This window comes from Lampetra planeri, chromosome 1 (assembly GCF_965212315.1).
Source record: "Lampetra planeri chromosome 1, kcLamPlan1.2.h2, whole genome shotgun sequence".
NCBI classification, from domain to species: Eukaryota; Metazoa; Chordata; class Hyperoartia; order Petromyzontiformes; family Petromyzontidae; genus Lampetra; species Lampetra planeri.
Genome location: NC_136107.1, coordinates 28,541,155 through 28,553,364, shown reverse-complemented (window position 1 = coordinate 28,553,364; position 12,210 = coordinate 28,541,155). Strand labels below are relative to the sequence as shown.

General features: G+C 57.4%; 1 protein-coding gene across 1 annotated transcript in view; it reads left to right on the top strand.

The window, feature by feature from the left end:
* The first annotated feature begins 499 nt into the window (after window positions 1-499).
* Window positions 500-12,210, top strand: part of LOC144738795 (carbonic anhydrase-related protein 10-like) — a 57,543-nt gene continuing 45,832 nt past the window's right edge. The window contains exon 1 of the mRNA XM_078622121.1: window positions 500-686. Coding sequence (XP_078478247.1) covers window positions 500-686 — 187 coding nt within the window. The remainder of the gene's footprint in view (window positions 687-12,210) is intronic.

Genomic DNA, 12,210 nt, shown 5'->3' with positions numbered 1-12,210 from the left:
CATTAACACGCGACTCTGAGGTAAATTCATCAAAGTTTCACGTCCTCTTCACTCCCCCCCCACCCCAATGTGTGCAATTACTATTATAGGGTCGGTAGATAATAAAATTATAGCGATTAGACAGTATTATTGTAGCGCGGGGGGGGGAGGGGTAACGGCCCCAGTACCCAGCCTCAGCCGGATGGGCAATCTAGGCGAGGCCGGAGGCTCTGCACGGTAGTAGGCCTCGACACCCCACCACACTATAGGCCGTACATATTACTGCACAGCGGCCGAAGAGATCGTGGCTGGGGGGGGCAGGGGTAGCAGCCCATCTGTGTATATATGTAAGGTTATTAAGAAATATATTTTTCACCCGGGCAACGCCGGGTACTTCTGCTAGTCTATATATAATAGTCCAGATCTGTCCTTCTGTGACTGTGATTAACGCCCCGGATTGGTTGAAGTGCGTCACATGATCGCGAGCTAGCAGCCAACCAGTGGTGCGCCCCTCCTAAACATGTACGTCCCCGGATTGGTTGAAGTGCATCACGTGACCGCGAGCTGCCCACTTCGAGAAGCAGCAACATCGCGGCCAAAGCGCCGGAGACGCAGCCACGGAAAGCTGACGGTCGATCCACTCACACACGGCTCACTCATACACACAGCTCACTCACACACAATCGCATGCAGCTCAGAGGAGACGGGTGAGTCAGAGTGAGGAAGCTGACGGTCGATCCACTCACACACTGCTCACTCATACACACAGCTCACTCACACGCACTTACACACAATCGCATGCAGCTCAGAGGAGATGGGTGTGTGAAAGTGAGGCAGAGCCGTGCTCCGTCCACTGCTGCCCTGAGGGACCCCCGTGCTCTCCACTGCTGCCCTGAGGCAGAGCCGTGCTCGCTCCGCTGCTGCCCTGAGGGAGAGCCGTGCTCTGTCCATTACATTAGTACTCGAGTTTTTTTGGTGCTTAAATCCACTGCTGGATGAAGGCCCACCGCACGCTGTGCGAGTGGATTGTAAGGATTTACTTGACCAGTATGTTGGGGGCCACCGCACGTTGTGGTTGTTGGGGGGTGCCGCACGCTGTGGTTGTTGGGGGCCGCCGCATGCTTTGGTTGTTGGGGGGTGCCGTAGGCTGTGGTTGTTCGGGGACGCTGCAGGCTGTAGTTGTTTGGGGACGCTGCAGGCTGTGGTTGTTCGAGGACGCTGCAGGCTGTGGATGTTCAGGGACGCTGCAGGCTGTGTTGTTGGGGGGCCATAGGCGCCCCCCATACAACCTAGTTATATATAAGGATACACACGGTTGGCTATGTATGGCGCAAAAGAAGCCCATCGCACACACGGAGCAAATGAAAACCCCTTACTACTACTAGCACTACCAAGCAAAATCAACAAATGAATAAACAAATTAAGAAATGGCACCGAAACAAAAAGGACAAACAACAAAACAGTTCTCACAATGAGTCCATGAGGTCCACTACACATCCCAGAGCACACAATCACAACTTCCCAACCAAGCCAGGAAAGCTTCACGGGAGAGGGGTGATGATAACTGCAAATAATAACCAGGACAGCCACTAGATTCTAACCACGAACCTCTGCAATGCACGTCGAGCGCGCTACAGTGCACGTTGAACGCGCTATTGCCTGACTACGTCACTGCCTGTGTGATATGTGCAGTGACGTAGGAGCGCCACGGTGGCTAGGAGATGTTAACTACCTCACATGGTATGCTGGAGATCGTGGGTTCGATCCCAACCCTGAAGCCTGCTGTATATTTGGAGTTTGTATGTCTCTCTCCACGTGGTCGCTTGGAATTTTCTCCGGGTTCTCTGTTTTTTTCCCTCCACATTTAGAATCACCATCACGCGTTTAGAGTATTTGACTGCTATACATTTCCACGTGATAAGCCACTTGGTTTGAGTTATAATGTGTGGCCATGTCGCTTTTGAAAAAGAGCTACATAGCTCAGTGGGCCTTGGTAAATTAAAAAAAAATTGTTTCGTTTACTCTGTGCATTTTGGTGATTTAGAAGGTAGGTATTAAGACCGCTGAACTATTGCTATTTAATCAACAAAGGATATAACTTATTGAGTCTCACATCTTTTGCAGGATGGTCCTGTATTGAATGTTCGACATAATTAAATTTTTATCAGGTGTGTGGGAGGAATTGGAGAAAACTGCGCTGCACAAACTAGGAATGAACACTTAAAGGTCCATACACACACACACGCGTGGGCTCATAAACCCACTTGGTGTATTTCCACCTCCTGGCTACCACCACAGTAAAGTGATTTTGGGAGTCTCACAAACATAGACACGAGCTCCTCCATGCCAACCTCACTCCCCGTCTCCATCACGCTAGACTAGCAACACGAGTTGGTTGTTTCTGGAGTGAGTAGGGGTTTTTTTTCGGCTAAAGTGACTTTGTTTTGTGGGTGCAGGACTAATGGGGTAATGCGAACTTTACCTTCAGTCAGCTGAGCACACGACATTTTTCAGATCACCCCCCAAATTTCGTACCTAGGCTAAATCTTCAGAATATTTTTAATCAGTCTGAAAACCAAGAACGTATTATGTTAAATCTTAATTTTAAGCTTCTGTAAAGGAGAGCCGACACAAGATTGCACGGGTTTCGTCTTTTAATCATTTTCTTCCATCCACACCTGTCCCCAGCCGTCCCAATCTCATTCCCGCCAAAGGCCCCCTCTTCCCGCCCGTTCTCCCCTCATATCTCCTCGATTACCCCTCCCACTAACCCTCCTAATTGGTGGGAATCCTTCCCCTGACACCGTACATCACCCCCCCCCCCCCCCCCCCCCCGGAGAAAAAAAACCGTCCTCGGTTCTGCCTCCCCCATGGACCATTTAAGTCTCCCCATGCCTCCCCCCACTGACAGTGACGACAGCCCTTAACCCTCCCACAACCATGCAATGCAATATAACACAACAAAATCAATTGCGCGGCCTGCCCGGGTCTCCAACCAGCATCCCGTAACAGCCCGGACATCCACAGGCAGCAGATGACTGTGGCGGCCCCCTCCTTCGAAGGCCCTCTCGTCGCGGTCCCTAGTTCGGTGGCGCCGGTGTCGCCTTGCCTGGTGCCGCTGTCTCTCCGGCCCCCGCCGCTCCGTCAGGCCTCACATGGGGCGCTGTAGGTGACAAGGGAACACAGGGCACCGAACCCCCTGCCGGTCAGCGCGTGGTGGTCAGCGACCTTGGCCTGGGTAGGGATGATGATGATGATGATGATGTTGGCGGTGATGTAAGTGAAGATGATGGTGGAGAGATGTATGGCTTAAGGCCGGTGGGGTGTACAAACCATCGTCGCTTACCCAGTTGGACCTGGACGCACTGCGGTCGGAGTGCTTTAAAGACCTCGACCGGCCCTTTCTAGGGTCGGTGCAGCTTTGGTGAGAGGACAACCGGCACCTGAGGACAGTGTAGCCATGCCTGGTCCCCGACTTTAAAGGGCTTGGCTGTCACTGTCCTCTCCCGTATCCGTACATTACTCTCTTGGCTCGTGGCCGATGCGGCCTCGGCTGCTTGGCGGGCCTCTCTCAAATAAATGAGGGAGGTCTTTAGTGCCTTCGGCCATGCGTCAGCTCTTGCAGGAATGTCCGTCAGCTGCACCTCAATAGGCGGAACGGGACCCCGTCCGTACATCAGGAAAAACGGCGAGAACCCCATTGCCGCGTGCGGGGCCACCCTGTACGCCGCTAAGACCGATGGAATGTGGAGGTCCCAGTCGGAGTGGTTTTCGTCCACCACTTGGGACAGCATGCCTGCTATGGTGTGGTTAAGCCGCTCTACCATCCCATCGGTCTGGGGATGATACGGAGATGTTTGGACCTTTTTAGTGCCCAGGATAGAGCAGACGTCCTTCAATAGCCGTGAGGAGAAATTCCTGCCCTGATCCATGAGCAACCGCTCCGGTGCCTCCCACGAAGGCATCGGCGATGGTCTGTGCCGTTTGGTCCGGGAGGGCCCACGCCATCGGCCACCTCGTGCAGTACTCGACCCCGACCAACAGGTATTTATTTCCCCGTGGCGTGACAGGCAGTGGTCCCAGGATGTCCAACGCAACCAATTTGTTGACCCTGGTCACCGTGATGGGCTGTAGGGGCGCCCGGCTTACCCGGGGTGGCGGCTTTCGCCACGCACATTCGACGCAGGTAGCGACCCATCGGTGCATGTCAGCGATCATGCCTGGCCAAAAGTACCGACCCTGTAATGTGTACAGTGTCTTCCGCCCCGCCAGGTGCAGTAGCTGGCGGCCGTGTACGTCCATAACCAAATGTTGACGCAGCGACTCCGGAACTACCAGGCATCGCCGGCGCCCTGTCGGGTCCCATAACATGAGGAGGTCCTCCCATACGATGTATTCCTCCCCCCCACTGCCTCTGCTGAGGCGCGTAGCGTTCGCATTGGGGCTTCCTCCAGCTGTAGACGTCTCCAATCATCCAAGGTCAGCCTCAGGTCGTGGTCGGTCAGCTGGACCTCACCCTGTGCGCCCTCCACTGTGCGTACGGGAGCGATGACCGTCCCCTCCGGCCTCGCCTCCTTGCAGCGTGCCCCGCCTGTAGTGCATGCACAAGGGCCCTGGGGTGCCAGTCGGGACAATGCGTCTGCGTTGGCGTGTCTGGTCCCTTTGCGATGCACCACTTGGTACCTGTACTCCTGCAGGTGCTCTATCCACCTGGCCAGCTGGCCCGACGGCTGGTCGATGCGGAGCGAATACTGCAAGGCTGCGTGGTTAGTGCGGACCGTAAATTTGCGACCATACAGGTAGGGTTGGAATTGCCGCACGAAGTGAACGACTGCCAGGAGTTCCCTACGTGTGACACAGTAGAGCTGCTCCGCTGATGAAAGCACGCGACTACCATAGGCAATAACCACCTCCCGACCCTGCTGGACTTGCGATAAGACACTGCCGATGCCCACATCGCTGGCGTCCGTATCCAGGATAAAGGGGAGGCCAAAATCTGGAAAGGCCAATGGTGGTGCATCTGTCAGATGCGAGCGCAGCTGCTGGAATGCCTCTTCCTCCAGAGGGCCCCAATAAAACCTCTGGTTCTTCGCCGTCAACACGTGCAAGGGCTTGGCAATGGTTGCGAAGTTGGGTACAAACCAGCGGTAGTAAGAAACGAAACCCACAAACCGGCGTACCTCTGGAACTGTTGTGGGAACAGCCCAGGCCCTCATGCAGGCCATCTTTTCCGGGTCTGTAGCCACTCCAGACTCACTGACGATGTGGCCCAAGTAGCGTACTGACGACTGCATAAGGTGGCACTTCGACGGCTTGAGCTTCAAGTTCGCGTTCCAGAACCGCAGGAATACCTGACGTAATCGGTCAATGTGTTCCTTGAATGATCGGCTGAAGACAATGACGTCATCCAGGTAGATGAGGCACGTTTCCCATTGGAGGCCTGCTAAGGCCAACTCCATTATGCGTTGGAACGTCGCCGGCGCAGTCTGGAGGCCCATAGGCAGGCAGTTGAACTCGATCAGGCCCTGTGGTGTCCGGAACGCTGTTTTAGGCCGGGAGTCCGCGTCTAGTGGGACCTGCCAGAACCCGGACAATAAATCCAGCGTACTGAAAAATGTTGCTCCCGCCAGTGCATCCAATGAGTCGTCGATACGTGGTAGGGGATATGCATCAGCCAGCGTGATGGCATTGAGGTGTTGGAAGTCCACACAATCTCAGTGACCCGTCTGACTTCTTGACTAGGACCACCGGTGCCCCCCAGGGACTCGAGGATGGAGAAATTGTCGGCCTGCAGCATCTCCTGCACCGCTTGTTGAATGTTCCCTTTTTCCATTGGGCTCATTCTATATGTGTTTTGGCGCAGGGGTGCGGCGTCTCCCGTGTTGATGTGGTGCTGCGACAGATTTGTGCGCCCTAGGTCGAACAGTCCCTGACTGAACACGTGTGAGGACTCATGCAATAACGAGTGCAGCTGGTGTTTCTGGTCGGGCGGCAATCCCGGCTCAGGTCCCGCCAGCTGGTCCATCCACGATGCGGCCCCTCTGTCCTCGGACTGGCTGATGCTGCCTACAAGCTCGGGCTCCATCCCGGGGGCTCCTAGTGACAAGGGACTAACGTGGGCCAGAACTGTTCCCTCCTGCACCGCCGCTGTTCTATCGGAGGTGTTCAGCACCTGGATGAACAGATGCTGGTTCCTCTAGACAATAGTTTCGGCTCCCACCAGCGCATAGTGATCCGTGGCAGCTGACGCCGGAGACACCAGGATGGGTGAGTCCGGTCGGGCTGTCACGAGGGGGGACCGATATTGCAGCGGAATCAGCATCTGGGCTGCCGGGGGAATGGAGACAGACTTACTGACCAGAGCATGCACATAGGGTACACCCCGGCCGGCCCCCTCCGCCTTTAGGAAATGGAGATGCATTCCCTGGACTTCCACCCGCCCATTGGCCAGATCGATTTTCATTGGCATTCGCCTCAGAAAGTCCGTCCCCAACAGGCAGGGTACGGGCAACGTTGTGGAGACAACGATGGTACCTGCTACCGAAAGCTGCCCAATCTGTATCGGGGCTTCAACCTGGCCCAGGAAGCCCATGCTGCCTCCATTTGCTGCAATGAACGTCGTCTTGACGGGGACTTAAGGTCGGTTTTTATCCGGCAGCATCTCGTGCATGGGGCTCGAGATGATCGTGGCTGATGCCCCTGTGTCAACCAAGATACGTGCCGACACTCCCGCGATTTCACCGACCAGGACCGAGGTTCCGGACGTGGCCGCTACCACCCGCCTTGCCAGCTTCCTCCATTGTGTGGCTGAGTCCGGCCACTGACCAGGCGGCGTCTCGTTATCCTGCAGTGCATGGTGAGATGATGGGGGATGGATGTGAATGTACCGAAGATGGGGTTCCCCCCTTTGGAGTGCGTCGCAGCAGGGTGAATGCGCCCTTATTACATAGTGTGGGCTTCCCCCTGGGGTGCGGGCTGGGCTCTCTATGTGGTGCAAATTGCCCCCCCTTGGTGAAGTAGGATGGGCCCCCCCATCGTAGTGGGCAGTGGGGATTGGGGGGTGGCCCTTCCCGTCAGCCCATCCCTTCTCCCCTCCCCTTCCTTTGTCACGGAGGCGTGGTCCCCCTGGTCCCGTCTCGCTCCGCCGCAAAGCGGTGGTGAGGCGGGGCGTGGAACTGCTCCAGGGCGCAACGGCAGTTGTGTGTGCCGCCTCAGCCAAGGGGCCGTTGCCTCTGGCAACTCGCCGGCATCGCAGGTAACTAGTGACGTCACTTCCGGTCGTGACATCACATCCACCCGCGACGCCACGTCCGGTCGCGACGTCCCTTCCGGCCCCAGCGCGGTCCCCGGCCTCGGCGCGATCCTCGGCGCGGTCCCCGGCCCCAGGGGAACGACACCGACGGCGCCCACCATGAGTAGACTCCCGGTGAGTTCGCGGCGTCGGGGGTGTAATTTCTCGGCCCGACCGATAGGCCGGGCGGGACGGCGTCACTCGCCTGGATCCTGTCGGCGTTCGGCCCAGCGGGTTCCAGGTGGCGTTGGCGGCCTCCGGCTCCGTGCGGCACCCCCTCGCCACATTCCCCTCTCGACCACAACGATGGCAGACCCACGGGGCGTTCCGTCGGGGTGGCTCGGCGCGATGTTGTAGAGGCGGCTGCCAGCGACGTGGCGGCTGGTCGCGCCCCTGGTCCCTCTGCTCCGCCAGTCCCCGGATCGCCGCGTACACCTCCCGCAGCGATGGCTCCGGCTCAGACGTCGGGGGTCCGTTCCCAGCTGCCCCACAGGCAGCCTGCGGCGACGGTGCAGGTTCGGCGGTTGGTGTTGCTGGACCCAGTAGCGCCGCGGCAACGGCTCGGCTGTTCCCCCCCGCCGCGCCAGCCACCTGGTCCACGGGTTGCGCCCAGCCCATGATCTGCTCGTGGGCTTGGATGGTCCGGGCAGCCCCAAGCGAGGTGCGTTCCCCCGGCGTCACCACGGGCATTACAACGCCAGCGCGGCAAGTGTAGGCGATGAGGTGCTCGACCACGAGGTCCTCGAGCACTTCTTCAGCCAGGCGAGGGAAAGCCCTCTTCGCCAATACGAGCAGCGCATCCCTGTACGCTAAAGGGGATTCTCTAGCTCCTCGCTGGCGGTCCTGGAACCGTTTAAAGGCTCCTTCCGCCGGGCAGTAGATCTCCCCCAAAGCCTTGTAGGCCGCCTGTAGTGTGGTCTTGCTGTGCGAGGGAAGGGAGGTGTAAGAGGAGAGTGCCTCGTCGCCCAGAACGGATGGCAAAGCTCGTAGTGCCTCTTCGTCTGTCCACTCGAGAGTGTGGAAGGCAGCCTCGAATCGGCGGATAAATCCCTCCCAATCTTCCTCGGCCACGAACTTGTCGACGGGCCCCAGCCGACGTGCCCGTCCTGCCACCTGCTCTCCATGTTGGGTATTTAGCCCTGGGGGTTTTGGCGGGGGCGGCGGCGGCTGGCGTGACGAGGTTGGTTGCGGCTCCTTCCCGGCCGGCTGGTCGGCCTCCGGGTCCCGTGGCCTCTCCTCCCATAGTACGCGTGGGTGTCCCAGTGCTGGCGGGCCCCCCATAGGGAACCTCTGCAGTAGCTCCTGGAGTGCCCTCGTCACGCGGGTCATGCAGTCCTCCATGGGGTCCTCCAGGCGATCCAGGCCCCCTGCTGCTGCTTCTGGTAGCAGGCCCCCTTGTTGCTTGGGATGGGAAGGATCCCCGGCCCCTGCTTCCTCTTCTCTTGGCTCTTTTCCACGGGGATTCTTCTTCGTAGCCATTGCAAATCCCACCGCTGCCACCACATGTAAAGGAGAGCCGACATAAGATTGCAGGGGTTTCGTCTTTTAATCCTTTTCTCCCATCCACACCTGTCCCCATCCGTCCCAATCTCGTTCCCGCCAAAGGCCCCCTCTTCCCGCCCATTCTTCCCTTATATCTCCTCGATTACCCCTCCCAGTAACCCTCCTATTGGTGGGAATCCTTCCCCTGACACCCCTACACTTCCATGACTGCAGGAATCCATACTCTTTGGGTCTTTCGGTAAAGTCACGTAGGTATAAAATAAAATAAATCACGACGTTTCGGGTGCAACACAAACGTCCGTCATCAGGTGTGAAAGCATGTAGAAAGTATGATGTAGAGTAGATTATGATGAGTGGGGTCATGTACTCCGGTGGCGTGGAGGATGACAGGATTGAATATATTGGAAGGTCGCACTATTACACACAAAGTGCTCACCACAAATAAACCACAAAACCTTGCTGATCTCGTCAAGGAACATAAACCATCACACGAACTACAGTCATCCTCGCGGCAGCGGCTTTTCGCTTAGCCATCAAAGAAAGACGGTCACCGCATTGCGCACTTTCGGATGCGCTTCTGCGGCCATCTGGAACGCTCTTCTGATATTAGGGAGCCAATGGAGCTATGTACTTTTAAATCATCGAGATTGAAAACTCATCTTTAAAACTGCCTTCAGTGTTCAGTTTGTTGTCCTTCCCCTGCAGATCCAATTAGCGTGGCATTTGGTTATGTACGGTGGAAAACAAGTTCAACATACATACACAGATAATGGAACCAAGTTAGTTGGGCTTTGTGTAATAAAGGACTCTTTCACAATGTCGATCTCTGTTGTCCTTTATTTGGGTTCGTGTAATCTCGCTCCCACGGCGTCCTCGCTCAGGCCCGCTCCTCCTCCGTCAATCACTCCACAGCCACCCTGCTGCTCCGTTCTGCAGCCACACTGCTGCTCCGCCCTGCAGCCACACTGCTGCTCCGCTCTGCAGCCCCACTACTGCTCCGCTCTGCAGCCAGCCTTCCACAGCCCGCTAGCCCCCTGCGCCCTGACACCGTTGGCCGACGGTGCCGAGGTCTCCCAACACGTGGCGATCGCGCCACCCTCCCCGTACTGCCCAGCGTGGCCTCCTCCCGTTTCACTCCGTCTCAACTCCCCGATCCCCTTCCGGTTCTCTTCCTAAATCCTCTCCCCCACGTGACCCTTACTCCTCCCTCTCCTCACGTGACCCAGACTCCGCCCCCTTCAATCCTTGCTCGCATTACACGACCCCCCCCCCTGATGAAAAACCCAGCCGTCCCCGGCTGCAACAGAATAAAATAATGCGAGCAACTTTTTAACCATCGGGCATCACCGGACAACGGAGATTATAACAAGACGATAACAAGAACAACAATAACAAGAACAACAATCAACGAAAGGAAAGGGATTTGGAACGCGTGCGGGTCGTCGGCTCGTCCCGAACGGGCGGCGGCCCCCCCCAGACCGAGAACGCGACGGGGTTTTAAGAGCGACGGGATTAGAATCGCCCGCCGCTGTTGGAGGCCCGTCAGCGCCAAGGTCCCGTTCCCCAGAGAGACCCGAGTCCGGGGTCTCCCGCAACCGTGTCTGTGGTGGGGTTGGAAGGGCAGCGGGGTCAAGTGTCCCCATCGCCGTGGTAGGCCCACCCAGAGCAGGATTCGCTGCATCCGCCTGTGTCACGGCCGGTTCGTCTGTAGAAGGCACGACAGGCGCACTTGCAGGGTCAACAGGCAAAGGCAGGGGTGCGTCGGATGCAACAGACACCGGCAAGGCAACATCAGGAGATGACGCATCCGTCAGCGGGGCCACGTAGGGCTTCAACCGGGACGTATGGACGTACCAGCGCCGCGATCCGAACCGAACACGCACGGACTGCGGGTTAGGAACCTCAATAAGCTTAACCGGCCCCTGCCATGGTTTGTGCAGCTTCGGGGAGGTCCCCGCCCGCACCTGCGGGCAGTGCAGCCAGGCCATGTCCCCCACTCGCCAGGGGCATTTACCATTCGAGCGCCGGGGCGCAACGTTCGTTCCGTGCCTGGGTCTTGGCAGTAGCCAATCGGGCCCCCTCCCGTGCCTTGGTGACGCGTCGAACAGTGTCTTGAATGTATTCGGGGAGAGGCTTAACAGGACCCTTCGCTCCCGTACCCAGCTGTACGTCCACCGGCGGCACATTCTCGTGGCCGTACATTAGAAAAAATGGAGAATACCCTGTGGACGCATGAGGCATCATCCGATACGCGGAGAGTACCCCAGGGATATGCAAATCCCAATCAGCTTGTTTCTCGTTAACCGTGTGACATAGCATGGCCGACAGCGTCCGATTAAGCCGTTCCACCATGCCATCCGTCTGCGGGTGGTAGGGAGACGTACGAACCTTCTTGGTTCCCAGAGCAGCGCACACTTCCGCCAATAATTTAGAAGAAAAATTTCGCCCCTGATCCGTGAGCAGCCTTTCCGGCGCCCCTTTGTCCATTACATATCCAAACAGGAAGGCGTCCGTGATAGACGCCGCTGACTGGTCGGGTAAGGGCCAAGCCATCGGCCAGCGGGAAAGATATTCCACCCCTACCAGCAAAAATGTATGGCCCCTAGCGGATGGCGGGAAGGGTCCCAAAATATCCAACGCCACCAACTCGTTAATCTGAGCCACCTGTATAGACTGCACCGGCGGCACATATGGGTTTTTACGCGGCTTCCGCCGGGCACACTCGGGACACGCCCGAATGTGTCCGACGACATCCGTCATCATGCCGTGCCAGAAGTAGTCTCGCTGCAACGTCAACAAAGTTTTCTGCACCCCGAGATGTAATAGAGTGTCGCAGTGCAGAGTCCGAATCAATTCGTACCGTAACGACGACGGTACTACCAGACGCCAGCGATCGTGTAACCCCTCCCTCCACATCAGCAACTCATCCCGGAGAGCGGCCCCCGGCGTCCCACCGGACAGCAGTCCCCCCGCTCCCTTCGCAGCCCGACTCCGTAAAGCCCCCAACGAGTCATCAAGCAATTCCTCGCGAATCCATACCGAGCGCGGCAGGTTCAGAACCCCATCGGCCGGTCCTGGGCACACTGGAGCCTCAGGCACCTTGACAGCTGACACAACAGGCCGAGGGGGTTGCTGAACCGGCGTACACCTATTCGTACCCGACGCGCAAGCGCAAGGGGACCCCTGCGGTAATCTGGAGAGCGCGTCCGCGTGACTCGACCCCTTCCGATATTGAATTTCGAAGGAAAATTCTTGCAGGGTTTCCAACCATCGTGCCAGTTGGCCAGATGGTTGGTCAACTCTCAGGGCATATTGCAGAGCCGCATGGTCCGTGTGCACAATAAACGAACGGCCGTATAGATACGGCCGATATTGGCGGAGAAAGTAGACAATAGCCAATAGTTCGTGGCGAGTAACGCAGTAGCGGGTTTCTGCCG